Genomic DNA, 19,206 nt, shown 5'->3' on the forward strand with positions numbered 1-19,206 from the left:
CGGACACTATCGGCCACGCTTTCCTTGATGATTGGCGGCTGGTCGTGTGCGGATATCTTCCCACTCAGGTCCTGTGTCCCGTGTCTGAGTTCTCAGGACCACCCAGCCACCCCCCACCCCCACCCCCGCCACCGCTGCCCAGCCTCTGTCCGGTCGGTGGACCTGAATGATTACTGCCAGTAGGGGGCAGCATTGGGCTGGACTTCTGGTTCTTGGCCAGCTGCCCGCTCCCCAGACCTAGGGGAGAGGCAAGGGATGGGAAAATGGCCAGACGTGAACCATCGGTGCCCCGGGCTCCAAGGCGGACGCCCCACATCTGCCCGTCCCACTGCTGGACGGCCAGCGGGGCCCTGCAGGGCATTCCCACCCAGCGCACCCCCACACCTGGGCCCCGCGTCCTCCCCGTCCCCCCACACCCACCCCGATCAGGCTGTGCAGAGTTGTGCCCTGGACGACTCAGCAGCCTTGCCGTGTGGGATCAGGGCCCAGGGCCTTCCCGGCCCCTCAGTGTGCCCAGAAAAGCCGCCTGGCCGGCCCTTCTGAAATAGCACTTGCCGCCCTGCTGGCGTCTCTCTGGTGGGGTCCGAGGATGAAGGTCAAGGCCCCCATCCAGCTTGTGGCCCTCAAGTTCTCCAGATCCGGGGCCTGGCCCATCCCGCTGCCTCTCAGGCCAGCTTTTGAGTGCCTGAGTTGGGGTGGGACCACCACCCACACCGCCGTCCTCTCTCCGCTGGGACCGTGGGGCTCAGTGCTGGCCGGGGACCCAGCCCATCACCAGCACCCACTCCTGCCCTCCAAGGGCCCGTCCATCCCGGCATCTCTGGAGAGGAGGGTGGCGGGGTGCCTGCCCCAGCTGTGTGCCGACCGCTACCCGCAGGCTTCCCTGCACCTCGGGCAGTAATTTCAGGATCCCGTGAGATGGATTCCTGTTCCCACTGCACAGACCGGAAAACTGAGGCCCAGAGAGGTGACTTTGCCAGGATCTCATGGCTCATGGGAGGGCAAGCCAAAACTCAGACGCAGGGCTGGACACAAGAGCCCAGGGTTCCTCCATTAAGCCCGTTCCCTAGTCGAGCGGTTCTCATTCTGTTCCCTGAGAACTCGTTGGATACGCGGAGTCCCGGCCCACCCCCGCCCTCCTGAACCCGGTACACTAGGCTGGGCCCAGGGCTCCGTCCTGCTGGTGATGTGCTGCACACCCAAGTGTGACAACCACTGCCCAGAGGCCGACGAGCCACAGCCACGTGGCCCACTGCCTGTGTTCATAAACAAAGCTTTGTTGGCACACAGCCCCGCGCATCCTTTACCTCGGGGGTCCAGCCGCTGTCAGTCATGCTGCAATGGCAGAATCGTTTCTACAGAGGCAGGGTCTGCGGTGACCTGGTCCCTCCTGTCCCCTCATGGGCACGCACTCCTGCAGCAGCCCCCACCCCGTCCCGGATTCAGCCCCTGGGCCGGGGCATCGCTTCCTCTCTCCAGGACCCTCTTCCACACCATCTCCCTTGCAAGGGCCCGGGGCTGCAGAGGTGGGGGCTGGGCGTCCCAGCAACGTGTGGCTGTTAGAGGGCCACGTCCCCCCCCGCCCCCGCTCCACGGCCTGCAGTGTGTCCTTCGTCACCCCGGCGCTCCGGAGTCCCCGTGCCGGCACGGACAGCCGCACCCTAACGAGAAACGTGAAGGGAGGCAGAGCCGTGCACCCCGCTGACACAGGCCCTGTCTCCTGCTGGGCTCCTGCTGTCTCGGGGAAAGCCCACCTCCTCCCAATCCTAGGGAACCTCGCAGGCCACCTCAGGGTGGGGGGCTAGCTCGCCCTCCCGGCAGGCAGGTACCGAGTCTAGCTGGCCCGTGTGACCGCCGCCTCCTCGGCCCCCCGGCCGGCTCAGCCTCCCTCTGTGGGACGGGATAGCATCTCGGGGCGCGAGCGGGTAGTGGTGAGGGTTAGGGCTGGTTGTCTGCCCTGCTCCACTCCGGGCCCGGTGGACACAGCCCCTTAGCAGGCGGCAGAGGGAACGACGGAGGCGAAGAACAGGCCCGTGTCCGTCATTCCCAGAGTGGGCGTCTCGCCCCGTAGGGCCCGGGGTGGGAGCAGGCCCAGAGCAGGCACGGGCTTCCAGGCAAAGGGCGTTCTGGTCCCATCCAGGGTGCCCAGCGGTGATGATGGCAGCTGGGCCCCAGCCGTCCGAGCTCCTGAGGGCTGCTGGTCCCCCGGGTCCCGGTGCAGAGCCCCAGGCTGCCACTTCAAGCTGGGGGACACTGCTGGCGTGGATCCGCGGGTGCCCCCTGTCCACTGCTGCCCTCCTGGTCCTCCAGGCACGGGCCCATCCCCCTACCCCCTTAGGCCTCCGGCCCTTGGCTTCGGCCCTGGTCACTGTGGGTCTGAGAGCCGCTTTGTTCAGGGCGAGGGAATCCGGGTCCCTGCCCCCCCAGACCCCATACCTCATGGATCGGTCCTTGCCCGACTCTGCTCACGTGTGCGTTTGTGTGTCCCCAGCCCACTCGGGGTGACAGCCATGCTGGACCCCACCTGCGGCTCCCTGCGGCCGGAGATGCCGTCGGCCAGAGGGGCCGGCTTGCTCACGCCCCGGACCACGCGAAGCTGCGGTAAGGGCGAGCCCGCGGACAGGCCCTGGGCTGGCTGGTCGGGTGGCCGGGGAGGTCCGCTGGGGACCCCCTCCACTGCCTGATGCTCCGGCGAGGTCCTACGGGTGTAGAGAGAGCCTTTTCTATGTGGAGAGCATCCGTGTATCAGTATTAAAATTTTTTGGAGGCTTTCGGGACCCAGCTGCTTGCTACAGGGGCAGCGCCTCGGTTGCGACCTATACTTGCCCGGGTGAGGGCTGACCGCGTGTTTCGTCGAGGGCCCTGCTCCCGGGCCGCCGCGTCCGAGCATCTGCCCGCCCAGGCCTCTGCCTTTTCTTTTGCTTCTGAAAGGTCTTGTCCCTGGGTTTCAGCTGAGGAGACTTGCTCCGGGCCACGGAGCTGGTGCAGAGCGGGGGGTGCGTGGGGCAGCGCCCTGTCTGGCAGCCCGGCCTGGCCGAGGTCCCGCGCTGAGGGGTGTGGGCAGACTGTGTGGGCTGGCTCGGGGCGTGCTCAGGGGTGAGCTGCAGGGTCCTGGCACAGCGGCTGGGAACCGGGACTCAGTGGCTGGGGAGGTGTGTCGAGGGGGGCCCGCTGGGCTCGTGCCCTGGGCCCTCTGGAGGAGGAGGGGTCTGTGCCTCCCCCCGATGCCATGGCCGACCCGCTCCTACCTCCTTTGCTTCTTGGTCCGGGAGACTCTCCAGCCTGTGCTGGGGGCTGCGGGGGGGGGCCTGACCCCTGGCCTGCTTCTCCCGGTGCTCTCTCCCAGCACCAAGAGCCCCCTAATTCATTTGTTGGTTCCTGTCTCTGCTTTTCCAACTTGTCCCCACTGAGTACCTGCTGTGCCCGGTGCTGACCTGAGATCCGGCCCTGCCCTCCAGGCACCTGCTCCTTAGCGTGGGGCAGGCATCGGGAAGTGCTCGGGTGACAGCACACGACATGTCAGGTGCTGAGAGAGAATCCACCGGGAAGCCGGTAGAGATTCCCTCCGTGTTTGCAGCCCCAGAAAATGCAGCCCAGAGGGAGCAGCGGGCAGCCCAGGAGTGCCCGGGATTGAGCTGTGACCAGGGCCTGAACGCGGGTACCAGCACCGTCTCTCCCTTGCTGTCCTTCTGGAAGGCTGGCTGAGCAGGGGGCGGTGGCTGGCTGCTGTGAGAGTCAAGGGTGATCCCCAGTCGCATGGGGCTGGCTGCCGCCGGGCCAGGGTCCTGCAAGGGGGTCAGGCTCTGGCCTTCCCTCCGGAGGGGACAGCCCTCTCTTTACCCCTCAGCCCCACTCACTGGCTCCTTGCTCTTGGGAGTGTGGGGCCACGGTCCCGGAGCCCCCTTGAAAGGCTCCGCCAGGGGCAAGTGCTCCAGTCCCTGCAGTGAGGTTGGGGTGTGGACCTGAAGGCACCTGCTTTGGTGGCTTCAGGGGACGGTGGGGAGGCCCCCCCGCCCATCACCTCCACACCTGGGGCCCTGGCCGCCTGGAGACCTTCGCTGGACCCGCTGCCAGGATCTGGGCACAGCCGCGTGCTCTGGAAAGCTGGGACAGCTCAGGTGCCCCCTGCCCCTCTCGACCGTCACATGGGGCGATGTGGGGACTCAGAGTTGAGGTGGAAAGCACTAGACCCTGAGGACAGCCCCCGCGACTGGGGATCACCCTTGACTCACTCTGCCCTATCCCTCCCGCCCCAGCAGCCCCTGCAGGGCCCCTTCTGTTCTCTGCTGTCCGGGGCCCCTTCCTCCCCGCTGTCCCTCTGCCTGTAGGGGCAGAGAGGGGGGCCCTCTCCAATCCCAGAGGGGAAACCATCAGTCACCGGTTGGAAGGACAAAATACTTGCATTGTGGACCCACAGCCCCCGTGTGAGCTTTCTCAGCGACTCATTCACGGGAGCGACAGTCGGGGGGCAGCCTGGGCACCGGGGCGAGGACAGCCCTCCCTGCACAGCTGCCCCCTCCCCTCAGGCGCCTCTCAGCCGGGCAAGGGGCTGGGCCTAGTTAAAGAGCGCCCCACGCCAGCCCGCTGTGTCCCCAGGGCTGACCCCAGGGGTCCCACCCACACCTTCCAGAGAGAGACGGGGCAGAGCCGTCACCTTGAGAAATGTCCCCAGTCCCCTGCTCCATGCCCATCTCCATGAGCGTCCCTCCTGGAGCCTCTGAGGCCTGGCGTCGGCCCCGGGATCTGGCAGCTCCTACGGGCCGAACCCAAACAGGCCAGATGCCGGGCCTTCCGGAAAAACCCACTCTTCCTGGCTCTGCCTCCAGGCTGCTTCTCCAGGAGGCAGGGGGAGCAGGACGGGCGGTGGAGTGGAGGCCCGCCCCAGGCTCCCTGTCCCTCCCTGTCCCTCCCGCGTCCCTCCTTACACTCTCCGTCCTACCTGTCTGTGGGCGGACTGAAATTCTCTGATGGGGCCTCTTTATCCTGAGACTCTAGGCAGGCCCCCCAGAGTCATTTGAAATCCGAGCTGCTCCTGCCCGGCGTGGCCAAGAGCAGGATCTCGGGTACCCGGAACCCAAGCAGCGAGCACCTGTGCCGGGCGGGTGTCCGACGCCTCCTCCGGGAAGCCTCCCGGATAGCACGCGGGCTGGGCCAGGTCCTGCCGCTCACCCTGCCGTAGCTTGCTCTGCGGGCCGCGAGGACTCACTGCAGTCCCAGCCAGTGCCCGCCGGGCACGTGTGCCCGGGGAGCGTTTACCGAGAGCACGAGTGAGCTGAGCGCCCTGATCGCCCCGGACCGGGCACCGTGTGGGGCCGGGCCCGTCCCCGCGCTCTGCTTATGGAGGAGGGACCTGATGCTCAAAGAGGCACCATGGCCTCGGGCCAGATCTGTGGCAGAGGGGGGATTCGAACCCAGCTCTTCCTGCCGGGGCAGCGCTGCCCACTGGAACTTTTGAGACCCCTCCAGACCAGTGCTGCCCAGTAGCACTCACTTTCAAGACTCCACCAGCCAGCACCACGTTGCCCAGCAGAGGCTTCTGGGTGGAGGGAAGCGTCCTACACTCTGGGCTATCCAGTAGGGTAGCCATTAGCCCCGCATGGCCGTCTGGCCCGTGAAATGGGGCCGGTGGGACTGAGGAGTAGAATGTCACGCTGACTTCCCTCTCGCGGAAGTTAAATGACAGCAACACGCGTGGTGGGGGGCGACTGTGTCTCCACCCAGCGTGGGAGGGAGGGGGGTCCCGTCAGCTTCTGGCTCGAGGCGGTGACTCCCCGATCCCAGCCTCCTCCCTGAGAACATGCTGACGACTACAATCAGGGTCGTTACACAGCCGTGTCGGGGACAGCTCACTTTCTCCTGGGTCACCGCTCGGAGCTCAGGGGCACGCGGCCCGTGTCTCCCTGGTGACCGTCTGGGGTGCCGGCCTGGTGTGGCCGGAGGTGACAAGGAACACCCCTCCCTGAGCCTTGGAGCCTCCCGGGTGGCTGGTGGGGCCTCAGGGGTCCGGGGCGTCTTCTCCGGCTTCAGTTTCTCTCAGTGGCCACAGAACAGAAGCAAAAGAGGGTTTTTCCTTGTGGAGGGAACTTCGGCTCAGAAGAGACACGTCGAACCGCTCTCCCATTCGGGCCTTCGTTTCCCACGGGGGCCAGCTGGCGGGGGCAGGGGGAGGGCTGCGGTGTGCTCAGCACGGGTCACACCTCACTGCTCCCCCTGCCGCCTCCGAGTCTCCCCCGCACTGCCGTGGAAACGCCCAGGAGCTGGTTCAGCCACTGCCCACAGCCTCTGCCGCTCCGACCCCGGAAAGCTGGAGCACACTGGCCAGCGATGACCGAGGAACTCCTCCCAGAGCCACCCACAGACCGGACGCCCTCCTCGGCCCCCTTCCACCAACACCAGGCCTGGAAGACGGGAGGCGGGCCAAGGAGGGAGCGCGCTGGGCCCCCTCCGGCCGTGGAGTCGCCCCTAGAGGCCCCCTCAGGGGGGCCAGCAGCACCAACCTGTGCGCAGGGCCCGAGCCAGACCCTCGGGGGCCACAAAGGGAAAGAGGAGCCCCTGTGGCCTTCCTGATCCAGGCCGGCAGGCCGCGGTTTTCACGCCCCTTCTCTGGAGCAACCCCAGAAACCCCAGGGACGCCTGGGGCCCTGTGCCTCTGTGTTAATAGGCACCCGCCCGGCCGTGACCATTGTTACGGTGGTGACCGCTGCCATCCGGCCAGCCTGTGTTAGGTCACCCCTCCAGCAGGGAGGTGGGAACCTCTGTTTGTCCCACCGAGGCTCTGAAGGGCTAGCGATTTGTTTTAGGTCGCCAGGGAAGGCGGGGAGAGCCCGGGTCTGCTGCTGGGTTCCGACTCACCATCTCTGCAGACTTGGGCACAGCTCCCCGGGGGAGTGCGGCTGAGGGTCAGGCCGAGCCAACCCTTGGGGCCGTCGAGGAGACACAGGAGCTGTCTGCCTCCTCCTGCCACGGGCAGCCCTGTCCTGCCCCCGCTGGATGCGCGGGAAGGGACTGTCGTGCTGGGAGTCTCCCTGCCGGCCACTTACCTGCCCCTTCTCTGTGGCTTCCACAGGTCAGAGTTCCGGGCACCTTGCCAACATCCCCCAGAAGTCCCTGGGCTTTCTCAAGTCACTGAAGGTGCGTCCCACCCCATTCTGCCAGGCCGATGGCAGCTGTGTCCCCTAGAGGCCTGCTTGGGGCGAGCTGGGAGCAGCCCTCGTCCCCCTGAGGCTGAGCGAAGGCCCCAAAGCGGGCAGCTGTAGAATGTGAGCGATGGCTCTTCCGCGGGGGAGGCTGCGCGGGAAGGAGGGAGGGGACAGGCAGCTCAGGACGAGGACCGCCTCAGCCGAGAAGGGGAGCAAGCCGCGGGCTGGGGGGAGGCCCGGCCACGAGTGGGGGCTTTCGAGCCCCGCCCCGAGAAGTGTCCCGTTCCCCGCGATGGCACTGCCTGCCCTCATGGGCTCAGGACTTTTGGGGAGCTGTGGGGGCAGCAGTCTGGGCGCTCCCTCCCCCCCCCCCCCCCCCCCCCCCGCCCTGGGACTCCTGAGGCTCGGCCCTCCCTGCAGCTTGACCAGCAGAAGCGGAAGCAGGCGTTGGCCCTTCTGCGGCAGCGGGCGAAGCGGGAGGTCTGGGAGACACAGAAGGCCCTGGACGAGCTGCTCTTCAAGCATCGGGTGCAGGTCAGGCACGGACAGGCCCCACGCGCGGCCCTTCCCAGGTGGCTTCGCTCTCTGGCTGCGTGGGGGCCACCTGCCTTCACGGAAGGTCGAGGCGGGGAGAGTGCAGATACAATGCCGCCTGAAATGTGAGCCCTGCCGGTGCCCAGAAGAGGAGGGGGCAGCTGCGGCCAGAGGCCAGCTCAGTGGGCTGCACGCAGATGCTCACAGGACATTCTGGCCCACCACTGACCTGGGGGCACCTGGCTGGGGGGACAGATGACCGCCCGTGCCTTCCACCTGCCTGTGTCCCCGGTGGCACCAGAGTCTTGGGCTCCCTGTTGGAGCTCGTGAGCTGATATGTGCCGGAAACTCACAGCCCTGGCAGGTCGGCCGGGAGGGGAAGGGGACCCACATCTCCAAACCACCTGTGCCTGGCCCCCCTGCGTTCACTGGTCGGGATGGCCCCGGCCGATGTCCAGGATCCGCTTAGATGTGATGGGCTTTCTCTTCTCTGTGTCTCTGGTCCCGGGTGGACTCACCCACAGCACATCTGGGGAGGCATTCCCGAGAGGGTGCCCCAGCCTGGGGGAGCACGTGCGCATGCATGTACACGCATGTGCCTGTGTGTGTGGGCAACATACACACCCGGCCCCTGCTTCCTCTCCTTCCCTCTTTCTTCCCAGCACCACAGCTGCTGCAGCTGAGAATCAGGGCTCTGGCTCCCGCCGTCCTTCATGCAGCCAGCCCCCCGCCCCCGGCCATCTGAGACCCCCCAGCTTTGGGGTGCTCCAGCCCCGGCCTTGCTCTGTGTCTGCCGGGCACCTGCCACCCTCCCCCACCCCGCCACGTCCAGCCCTGTCTGGGGGGCAGGGAGGGACTGTCAGCCTCGCGTGGAGGCCTCTGAGGTTGGGGCCCCCACCACACACCCCACCTTCCCGTTCTCACAGCAGCTGATGGGGAAACACTCCACCGAGGCCAGGCCGAAACCGGCTTCGGAGAGGAAGCAGCCACAGGTGTGCGGAGGTCTGGGGCCAGTGACTTGTCTGAGCACCGTGACAGCCAGACCCAGGTGGGGCCCGAGGGGGGGGCGGCTGGCCGCCGCCACCTCCCAGCATAGAAGAGGGCGGGCAGGGCGTCTGGGACAGGCTGTGTCTCCAGCGCATCTCTCCCCCCACCCCTCCCCAGATCGCACCCAGCCCAGGGCAGAGCCGCGGCCGCGCCCTCCCAGGACCCCCGGGAAGGACAACAGAGTCCGGAGGGCAAGTCGGCTCCTGCAGGTAAGGGTCTTCCAAAGCACACACGCGGCGAGTGTCCGGCCGGCAGCCGTGGGCAGAGGGCCCCGGACGGCGGCGGGCGAGGGCTCGTACGTACGACCCAGCCCTCAGTGACAGCACACGGTCCCGGAGCCCCGTGCACCTCACCCAGATCTTTCCTGAACTCCACCGTAGTTCCTTATGACCGTGCTGTCGACGCTCGGTCAGCTTTTAACCAGTCCGTGCACACCCGTTCCCGGTGCTCGCTCTTGCTTTGTGTAGACACGATTCCCGCCCTGGCGTCGCGCCGTCCTTCTGCCCGGAGGACCTCGCTTAACGCTTCCGGACGGGGGGAGGGGGGGCGGTGGCGACATCTCCTTTTAGCTTTTGTACGTCTAAGGACAAACTCATCGCATCGGTGTTTCTGAAATACCCTTTGCGGAGTGTAGCCCAGGCGGACCGTGTCTCCCTCCGGCTGGCAGTGGCGCCCCGTCTTCGGGCCGCGTTGTTTCGCACCGCAAGCCTGCGGTCAGCGTCGCTCTTCTCCCGCGCACGCTGTCCCTTTCCTCGGGCCGCCTTTCTGGCTTTCTCCTTGTTAACTGCCTTGCGGCTACTTGATATAAGGTTGTGTTCGGTTTCTCTTTAAAAGGCTCTCGTGCTTGGGGTGCGTTACGATCCGGGCACCCGAGGGTTTATCGTTTGCCTCGTGCTTGGGAATGTTCAGCCACGGTGTCGTCTGTCTCCTGGCCAACAAGCCTCCACTGGCAGGGACGTCAGGACACCTGAAGCCCCGTGCTCGCGAGGCTCTGTTCTGTTTGATTCTCTTTTTCTTCTGTGTTTCCTTGTGGAGAGCTCCAACTGCCGTGCCTTCAAGTTCATTACTCTTTTCTTCTGAGGCCACTGATCTGTCATTAGTCCCATCTGGTGTCTTTTCCTTCTCAGGTATTTGGGCTTTCGTTTCTAAAAGTTCCACTTGGACACTTTTTTATATCATCCCTGATTCTACTCAGCTTTTTAAATATATAGAACACAGTCACAAAAGCTGTTACAAATTTTTTTTTTAATGTTTATTTGTTTTTGATAGAAAGAGACAAAGCACGAGCAGGGGAGGGGCAGAGAGAGAGGCAGACACAGAATCCGAAACAGGCTCCAGGCTCCGAGCTGTCAGCACAGAGCCCGACGTGGGGCTCAAACTCACGGACCGTGAGATCATGACCTGAGCCGAAGTCGGACGCGTAACCGACTGGGCCACCCAGACACCCCCAGTTATAACAGCTTTTATTTTATTTATTTATTTATTTATTTATTTTTAAAAAATTTTTTTCAACGTTTATTTATTTTTGGGACAGAGAGAGACAGAGCATGAACGGGGGAGGGGCAGAGAGAGAGGGAGACACAGAATCGGAAACAGGCTCCAGGCTCCGAGCCATCAGCCCAGAGCCCGACGTGGGGCTCAAACTCACGGACCGTGAGATCATGACCTGAGCCGAAGTCGGATGCTTAACTGACTGAGCCACCCAGACACCCCCAGTTATAACAGCTTCTAAAGGCCTTCTCTGGCCTTTAAATTCTACCGCCTGGGTCAGTTTCTACCGACTGTTCTCGTGATAGGTCGTGGCTCTTCTTCCCGTGCCTGCTGAACATTTTGACTTTTACCTTGCCGGGGGGCTCCACACACAGTTGTGAGCTTTGTTCTGGAACACAGTTACTTGGATGCAGCTGGAGCCTCCCGGGTGTTGCTTTCCTAATTTGTTAGGTGGGTTTGAAGCAGGTGTCCCCCTGGGACGGAGGCAGGACCTTCTGTGTGCTCTGCCCTGAGACCCGTGGAGCGTGAGGTTTTCCAGCCCGGCTGGCAGGGACAGGCAGGGCCCCCAGGCTCTGATCCTTCCCGATGCTTCTCTCCCCAGCGTGGGGAGCTTCCTCACATGCTTTCACCAGCCAGTTCCCACTGAAGGCTGAGGTGGGGGGCACTCCAAATCTCCAGGTTCTCTCGGCGCAGTGCTCTTCTCCCTGGTCCTTTTTCCACGAGCTTTCCGTGCCTCGGTCTCTCCAGACTCCCAGCTCCAGCTTGTCTCCTCTGGGGGCCTGACAGGCTCTGCCTCAGTTTCCCCTTCTTGCGGTGGAGCCTAGAAACACTCTCAAGGCAGTCAGCTGTGACACTCAGGGGTCTCACCTAATTTGTTTTCTGTCTCTCAGGGATCACCGTGCTATATGGCCTGATGTCCAGGGTCTGGAGAATTGTTTTTTCATATACGTATTGTGAATGTTCATATATGTGTACATGCATATACATAAGTAATTTTTTTTGTTTTGTTGCTTTTTTTTTACTGTTTATTTTTGAGAGAGAGACAGACAGAGCATGAGTGGGGGAGGAGCAGAGAGAGAAGGAGACACAGAGTCCAAAGCAGGCTCCAGGCTCTGAGCTGTCAGCACAGAGCCTGACGTTGGGCTCGAACTCACAAACCGTGAGGTCATGACCTGAGCCGAAGTCAGACGTTTCACCGACTGAGCCACCCGGGCGCCCCTATTTTGTTGCGTTTTAAAGTCATTTTTAGCGGGACAGTAAATCCACGATCCGATCCCTTTTACTCTCTCGGTGGGAAGCACAAGTCCTCAAATTAACTTTCTAAAACTATAGAGTCCTTTTCCATCCACCCAGCGCAGAAGGACAGCTAGTAGCGGCCAATGCCAAAAGAGCTGCTTAAGCCCGGAACCTGCTGCCTCCCCACCTGCTGGATGCCGGACCTCAAGGGGTCACGCTCTGGCTCTGGGCCTCGGTCTCGGAAGTGAAGCCGCAGGACCAAGTCATTCCTGAGGCTCCTCTCCCTTGGGTCTGGTCCTTTGCATGATCAGTGGATTCACACACAACTTCACACCGGGACCAAAGAGGCGGTTAAATCCTCCTGGTGTGGCCTTGTGAAGATCTGATGTGAAGCTGTGTGTATGTGGGGGGGGATTACACTACCCCAGATATCCTACCTTTGAGAAGCCCTCCTGTAGAAAAGGCCACTGGAACCCTTACCTGACCCAGCAGGCTGTCCAGAACCCCTACAGGGCCCAACCACAGACTGCTTTCTGTCCTCAGAGCCCAGGCAGGAAGAGAGGCCAGACCAAGCCCCCTCCCAGCTGCCCCTGGCCAGGCTCTACCCTCAGGACAACCCCACCCACCAGGTACAGGGAGAGGTACTCTGGGGAGGCAGGTTCAGGGGAGGTACTGGCATTAGCTCTTAGACCCAAATCCTTCCTCAGCTGCCTGGAGCCATCGGGTGCTGAGGCCCACCTATCCTAGAGCCTGCACTCAGAGGATCTCTGCTGCGGATCCTGGGCTGGGATGGGGGTCGGGGGGAGGCACTCCCTGCCATGGGCATCGCCCACCCTTCCAACTGACATCTGCCCAAGCCCCTTCCCCATGCCTGGGGTGGTAGGTGAGAGCAGGCATTTCAGCAAAGTGCTTCAGGCAAGGCTGGCCCCCACCTGTCAGGTTGCACATTTCAGGGCAGGTGGCCCAGTCTTTCCTCAACCCTCTTGGGCACAAATACGTGCCCAGACTGAATCAAGGCATAAGACCAAGATGATGAGGACCCCTCCCTGCCCTCGGGAGCTCGCAGTCGGGAGGGGGGTACCCCGCCCCTGGAAAGGAGGCACACAACTCGGGATGAGTGGAGCAGACAGTCTGGGAGGGCTTCCTGGAGGCGCCGGCCTCCTCCCCTAGGCTGGGCACCGCTCCCACCCAGCGAAGCTGGTCCCGGAGCGGCCCGGTCGGTCTGCCCCGCCCCAGCGGAGCCCGGCGGGGCCCTGGAGCGCGAACCCCGGAGCCCCCGGCTGCTTCACGCTGCGGATGCTTGACGTGAGCCTGCGGGAGGCGGAGCTGCGCGCGCGGCACCAAGCTGCGATGCTGCGCCTGCGCGAGAAAGCGCTGGAGGAGAAGATGCGCACCGAGCTGGCCTGGCTGGAGCATCAGCGAGAGTGAGCGCGTGCGCGGCCCCGCCCCCGCTCCGGCCCCGCCCCCCGAGCCGCCCCGCCTGCCACTCGGGCCCCGCCCCCGACCGGACTCCGCCTCCCACCGGTCTCGGCTCCTGCCCGGGTCCTGACAGCGTTACGGGGAACAAACCGAACCGATGCAGATAGTAATGGGGGTTTGCGGGAAGTTAGATAAGGCAGTGAAGTTCCAGAAACAAATAACGTAAACATTTAAAGCACCCGCAGTCCCACCTCTCCCAGACAGCCCCTGCGTATTTTCCAGTCTGTCCTGCCAGCTCTCGTTGCTGCGGGAGATACACAGGGCCGTTTAACAACATTCCGAGAACACTCCGCTGCTGTCTTGTGACCTGGGTTTCCACTCACAAGTCAGGAAAGCTTTCAGAGCCCCCGCGTAGCCGCTGCGACGTGCAGGCCCCCCCCCCCCCCCCCCCCCCCCCCCCCCCCCCCCCCCCCACTGACCACACAGCTCCTTTAGGCCCGTGGCGGGGGCCTCCAGCTGCCTCCTGCGGAGGAGACACGCCCCTTAAGGGAAACGTCTAGAAGCGGGCCTTCGGTGTCAGGGGGGAAGCACGGTTTAAGCTTCTTGATATTCCCTCACTGGCTTCCAGTGAGTGTATTCCAAATAAGGTTCCCCCCCACCCGGCCACCTCCCACTCTCCCTCCTTGGGCAGCTTAGGAGCCCGGCAGGCTGTGGGGGTTCTATCCCATGGTGGGCCCCGAGCCCCGCCCCAGGGGACCCTTTGGGTGGGCTAGAGCTCCAGCGGGGGAGGCGCTGCCCTTCCTTCGTGTGTCAGGCCCGAAAGTGGTCACGGAGAGCGGGTGGGGAGAGTGACAGTCTGGACTGAGCCCCCCGCCCCGGGTTCCCCCAGCCTGCCCCTAGTGCATGGCACTGGGAGGGGGGCGTCCCAGGTCCACCTGGCCGGCCAGTTTTCACATCCACTTGCTGAACCTGAGGTGGATAGGCAGTCCTGCCTCCCCCCCTCAGGTGTCTGGGCGGCGAGGCGAAGGACACGATGCTGGCGGCCTTGGCAACGAGGCAAGAGCAGGTGCTCAGCAAGCTTGAGCAGCAGCAGGTAAGGGCGACCCAGCCCCGTCCGGTGGGCAGGTGACCAGCTCCGAGTTGGTCCTGCCATCCTCCTGGCTGGAAGTGTGGGCCTTCTGCACCACACCTTGATCAGTCCCCAGCCCTCGCCACCCTCCAGGGCCGCTCAGGACCCTGTGGTGCATGGGGAGCGCCCAGTGGCCGGGGTGGGGGCGGCGTGGCCTGGATGGGGTGTGGCCCTGTAGTCCTGTGTCCTGCGGCCTCTTGGAGCCTCAAAACGGGAGAATGACAGCAGTGTGTGTCGAGGGGCCGGCGGGGCTTGAGTGCAGCCAGCACTGACCAGGGTGAGCGTGTACCACTGCAGAGAGGGCTCAAGCCCAGTTTCCTTCGCTGGAAAATGGGCACCGGGGCCGCTGTGCTGGTGATCTTATCAGTGTCCCAGCGTGCTGTGTGGTGGGGACTCGTGTTAACCGCCTCCCTTTATGCAGATGAAGAAATCGGGGCTCAGTGTAGGGGGCTTGTCTCACTCAGGGACCCTCAGAGGGGAACGAGGGGTGATGCTGGACTTTGGGTTGGCAGAAAACTTCCGCCCAAGGTGGCCTGTATAGGCCAGGGAGGTGGGGTGGCGGATGTGGGACATGGCAGGTACTGGGGGCAACAGGAGGAGACCCAGAGAGAAAAGTGCAGGTGACACCATCTGTTGGGCACACCCTGACCAGTGAGCTGTGAAGAAGACTTAGAAGGAGGTCCAGTTATCAAATGGCAGCTAGGTTCTGTGTTGCAGGCAGAGCCACTGTGGAGGAGGCTGGGGTCTGGGCCCCTGGCCACCGGGGCTTGAGCAGGGCAGCTCTGCCGAGCCTTAGTTTCCTCTTTGACCTAGGAAGGCCTCCACCCCCCAAAGTGGGCATGCAAAGACCCCAGCCGGTGCTCCGGGCAGGGTGGCTCTGCTGAGGGATGTGCCATCAGAGACAAAGCAGTGGCCAGAGGACAGATGGGGACGGTTGAACGAAGGGACAAGTTCCCTTTGGGTGGGGGCAGTGCCCGGAACCTGGAGACAGGGAGGGCCGAGTGGGGGAGGGCGGAAGGGCAGCCGGCCTGTGCCAGTCTCGGTTGGCCGACCCAGGGTACGACACCCTGCCTTCCCTCCTGCTTCCTGCCAAGCCTCCCGGGGGCCAGCAAGCCGAGCAGGACGAGAAGGGCGGGGGGTGTGGAGGGGCTCAGGGAAGGCCCCGTCGGAGCTGGGCTGCCCCCACCCCCAGACACCCTTTATCCCTTTGATCACGCGTGCACTTCTCCTCAACGTGTGCCTGGGTGCGGGCTTGGGGGTTTGCTGACGTCTTCCCTGGCCGGTTCAGAGAGAAATCCGACGCCCGCGGGACATTCACCTGTTTTCACACCGAGAGAGGAAACTTCTCCTGCAGCATGAAAGGGACGTCGTCTCCCTGCAGAGATCCATGATGCACCTGTGGCAGGAGCTTCGGGCCCGGACCAGGCTGCCTCAGGTGGGCGCTCTCACTGGGCTGGAGGCCAGGAAACGCTTGGCACCTGGCTGTTCTGTTCTGTGGGACTGTCCCTCGTAAATACGCCTGTGACCCAGGGAGGGGAGGGACCGAGGAGGAGTGCAAAGGGAAGGCAGGAGGGGCACCCAAGGCGGTTTCCTGGACACAGTGGCCCGGCTGGGCTCTGGAGGAGGAGCCCCCACAGTGGAAGGTGCTCCAGGCCCAGAGGTGCGGGTGGGAAGCCCAGTGGGAAGGAGGGAGGTCAGGCTAGAGCTGGGATGGGGCCAGGGCTGTACTCACTGGGGGGCAGGGCTGAGGCAAGAAACAGAGGTGGCCTGGGCTCCTAGGGGGAGCAGCCCCTTGGGGGACCCCAAGCAGCAGGGGTGTCCTTGCTCCGGCTCCCCCTCCCCACCACCTGTGGCACGGAGGGGGCTGTGGGGACACAGAGCAGGGCAGCTGTCCCCAGCCCAAGCTCTGTTGAGCTGCGGATGCTGTGGCCTTGCCTGGTTGGATGAGGATGGGATGAACTGGGTTCTCTGGGTTAACAGTCACCCTGTGGGGGGGGGGGGGCAGTAGAGGGGTGTCCTCCCTGCCCCAGGCCGGCCCGCAGGGGAGGTGACCCAGGGCTGCCTGCTGCCAGAGCATGGCCTTGGGTGTGAGCTCGGTGACCCAGGCAGCCTGCGGCAAGAACTCTCCAGCTCTGGGCCTGTGTCTGCCCTGCCTCGGGGCCGCTGCCCTGCCTCGGGGCCGTTAGCATGGCATGCAGGGCTCATGCGAGGCTAGGACCACCTGCTTCAGCTGGTGAAGGCCGACCTGCGGGGGCACACTGGCCTCCGTGCTGTACGTCAAGCCTGCCACCCGCTTCCCCTGAGGGGCGGTGACCCACACGTGTCTGTGCCGGCTCCCTCGTGCTGTTTCTCATAGAGTTCCGGCCTTGAGGTCAAGACCACTCAGACGGAGGGGTCTGAGACAAGTGTGCAGCTGAAGGGCCCTGCACAGGGCTCCTCGCGCCCCTTGTCACCGCCCGGGCCCGCCAGCCCTGCCAGCCACTGCCCCCGGACGAGCCCTGAGACCCCACGAGTCCAACAGTGAGTTGTCCCCGGGTGGCCCCGGTGCTTACCATTAAAAACCTTTCCTGTGCTGCTGGCTGGGGTGTCCTCCCCTCTCTGAGCCCAGTTTGTCATCTGTTAAGTGGGGACAGGGCTGCCACCATCCCCGAGACGAAGCGAGTAGACCGGCCTTGCTCCAGGGCAGCGGGCAGCACCCAGGTGGCCACGCGGCGGCCAGGAGCCCCTCCGAGGCTGGCGTGGGGCCCTTCTGCCAGCTGTGGCGGCCGGGCCTTCTCTCACAGGCCCGGCCACGTGGCCGCTGGGCTCGTTTTGCAGCAGAAGGGCCTCTCCCCGCACACTAGAGGGGCCCTGCCCAGACTGAGTCACCGTGAGGGCGGAGGGAGAGGCCGGTGAGCGGTGCCACCTGACCGGGAGCCTCGCTGTGGGAGAGAGCCAGCTGCCTCAGCCATCAAGAGCGTCCCCGCGTCCCTGCGCTGGGAACGCCGCCTCCCCTCTGTCTTAATTACAACGGCCCCAGGGCTGGCTGCCCAAGGCCAGGGTCTAATGACAGCAGCCTGGGGGGGTGAGGCGGCGACGGTGCAGGAGGCAGCCCCCACGGCCCCAGAAAGGGCCCGCCCCTCCCCACCGGGAGCGGCCTCTGCAGGGACCCCTGTCTGCCTGCGGGGGGCACCAGCGCCTCCAGTGGCCTTCCTGCCTGCGGAGGGGGGGCCCTTTGCACGCCTCCTCCGTGAAAGGGGGTCAGCGCCCCCTCGGCTGCCGGGGCCACGAGCCCCACTTGGCTGCCCTGAGAGCATGCTTCTCACATCTCAGCACGGGCCCACGCAGCCTTCGAGTTACCATCGACTGCCGGATCTCTGAGGACGCTCCGGGCCGACTGTACCCTCTTGGTGCCCAGGAGCTGGTTCCTGAAGCTGGGTGGGCGGGGCCGTTAGCACAGGCTTAGCACGGGGGGGGGGGGGGGGGGAGGGGTGCGGGAAGGGGGGTGCAGGCCGCCTCCGTCCTCCCGCAGGGCGAGGCCTCCTTTGCTGTCCTCATCACAGCAGCGATGCGTTGTCACTGCTGGAAAGTTGGGGACCAGAAAGGCTGTGTACACGTTGGGAAAATTTCAGATGGCTTCTAACCGCCGCCTCTGTCACCGTGAGAGAGACTCTGAGTTTTTGCTGGGGCCGTGCTACGCAGAGAACTAGGTGTCCTCCCTCCGTCCAGGGGAGCTCAGCAGCGCTGCGAGTGGGTCAGGGCCCAGGTGCATCCTTGAGCTCTGCCTGTGGAGCCACCCCCCTGCACTCAGCCCACAGGGCTCCTGGCCTGAGACCTGGGGGGCTGGGGGTGGGGAGAGGGGTGACAAGCCTTTGAAAGGGCTCCAAGGGCTGCCATTCCAGTTTGATTCCTGAAGCAGCTCTGGGGGGCGGGTGATGGGCTCGGGCGCACACCCCTTGCTGTGTCCTCAGGGTCCTTGCTCCTGGGGCCAGGCAGGGGCCTGCATCTGGGACACACTGATGGGGACAGGTGCCTCCCAGGCCTTGCCCCAGAGAGGCCAGAGCGCCAGCCCCTGCGTCGTCTCCATCTGCAAAGGCCCCAGGTTCCAGGCACCGAGGAAAGCCCTTTGACCCCACTCCCCGTTCACACCCCTGACGGGGGTGTGAACCCAGTGGCAGATGCCCAGGGCCCCCTGGGGGAGTCGTAGCATCCGAAGGGAACAGAAACAAGTCAAGCCACACCCTAAAGAGTGGCCGGTGTCCCAGCTGGCCCCTCCGCCTGCATTGTCCAGGGGTCAGGAGGCCTGGCAACCTTGCCCCCCCGGCTGCCTCCTTGAGGCTGGGACGGGGTGGGGGGGGGCGGTTTCCTGATGCCCATCAGTGTGCTGAGAGCATGGCAGCGGGTCTGGGCATGTGGCCTCCCGGAGCTCAGGTGGGCCCGGTGGTTTGTCCCCACGGAGAACTCATGCCGGAGCGCCCCGTGCTGGGGAACAGGGACAGGCGGACGCCTCCGGCCCATCACGCTCTGGCACTGTGCCTGTACCTCGCGAGCCCCCAGCAGGGACCCATCTGCTCGGGAAGCTGCCTGGGAGGGGAGGGCCCAGGACCTGTTTTCCTGCACCCGCGTGGTGACCGCTCGGCCGCCGACCACAGCCGTCCCCCGGATGTGATGCGTGTTGTCCCATTTGTGGAATGCTGTGGTCGGGTCTTGTCCCCCCCCGGGGAGGGCATAGCCCGGGTAGGCAGTCCCAGCCCCCCCCTGCCTTACAGCCTTCTCAGCAAGCGGGCAGACGGGACGCCCCCCCAGGCAATCTCAGCTGCGGAGAGCCACCGGCCGCCTCCAAGGCCCGCGTGGGGAGAGGACACTCCTGTGGCCGGCAGCTGGCCCGACACGGGGCGCCGGCTGGCGGAGAGCCACAGCCCCGTGGGCCAAGGTAACCGGGCACCGCGGTGGCCGCAGTGGCAGCCGAGGACAGACGGTCACTCGGTCGGTTGGCCCTGGCAACTGGGGGCAGCATCGGGCTTGAGGTCAGACAGACCTGCATCCTGGCGCGCCTCACACGCGCCGCGTGGCCTCCCTCTCCGTGTCTGGCCCGCATGGCGGGCCCGTTTGCAGGAGGGCCACCTGCGTGCACCTCGACCGACGGTTCCGGGCAGCGGGGGCTGGGCGGGCGCAGAGGCTGTCCTCCTTTCCCTCCGTCTCCTCCTCCGTGTGAAGAGGGGCCAGCTCAGG

General features: G+C 64.7%; 1 protein-coding gene across 1 annotated transcript in view; it reads left to right on the top strand.

Moving 5' to 3' along the window:
- CCDC187 (coiled-coil domain containing 187) overlaps nucleotides 1–19,206 on the top strand; it is a 36,582-nt gene that overhangs the window by 12,393 nt on the left and 4,983 nt on the right. Inside the window, exons 11-21 of the mRNA XM_045468090.1 lie at nucleotides 2,492–2,601; nucleotides 7,067–7,131; nucleotides 7,560–7,673; nucleotides 8,600–8,721; nucleotides 8,838–8,929; nucleotides 11,991–12,076; nucleotides 12,684–12,871; nucleotides 13,872–13,959; nucleotides 15,284–15,430; nucleotides 16,352–16,515; nucleotides 18,744–18,907. Of these exons, the coding sequence (XP_045324046.1) occupies nucleotides 2,492–2,601; nucleotides 7,067–7,131; nucleotides 7,560–7,673; nucleotides 8,600–8,721; nucleotides 8,838–8,929; nucleotides 11,991–12,076; nucleotides 12,684–12,871; nucleotides 13,872–13,959; nucleotides 15,284–15,430; nucleotides 16,352–16,515; nucleotides 18,744–18,907 (1,340 nt within the window). The remainder of the gene's footprint in view (nucleotides 1–2,491; nucleotides 2,602–7,066; nucleotides 7,132–7,559; nucleotides 7,674–8,599; nucleotides 8,722–8,837; nucleotides 8,930–11,990; nucleotides 12,077–12,683; nucleotides 12,872–13,871; nucleotides 13,960–15,283; nucleotides 15,431–16,351; nucleotides 16,516–18,743; nucleotides 18,908–19,206) is intronic.

This window comes from Leopardus geoffroyi, chromosome D4, assembly GCF_018350155.1.
Source record: "Leopardus geoffroyi isolate Oge1 chromosome D4, O.geoffroyi_Oge1_pat1.0, whole genome shotgun sequence".
Lineage (NCBI taxonomy): Eukaryota > Metazoa > Chordata > Mammalia > Carnivora > Felidae > Leopardus > Leopardus geoffroyi.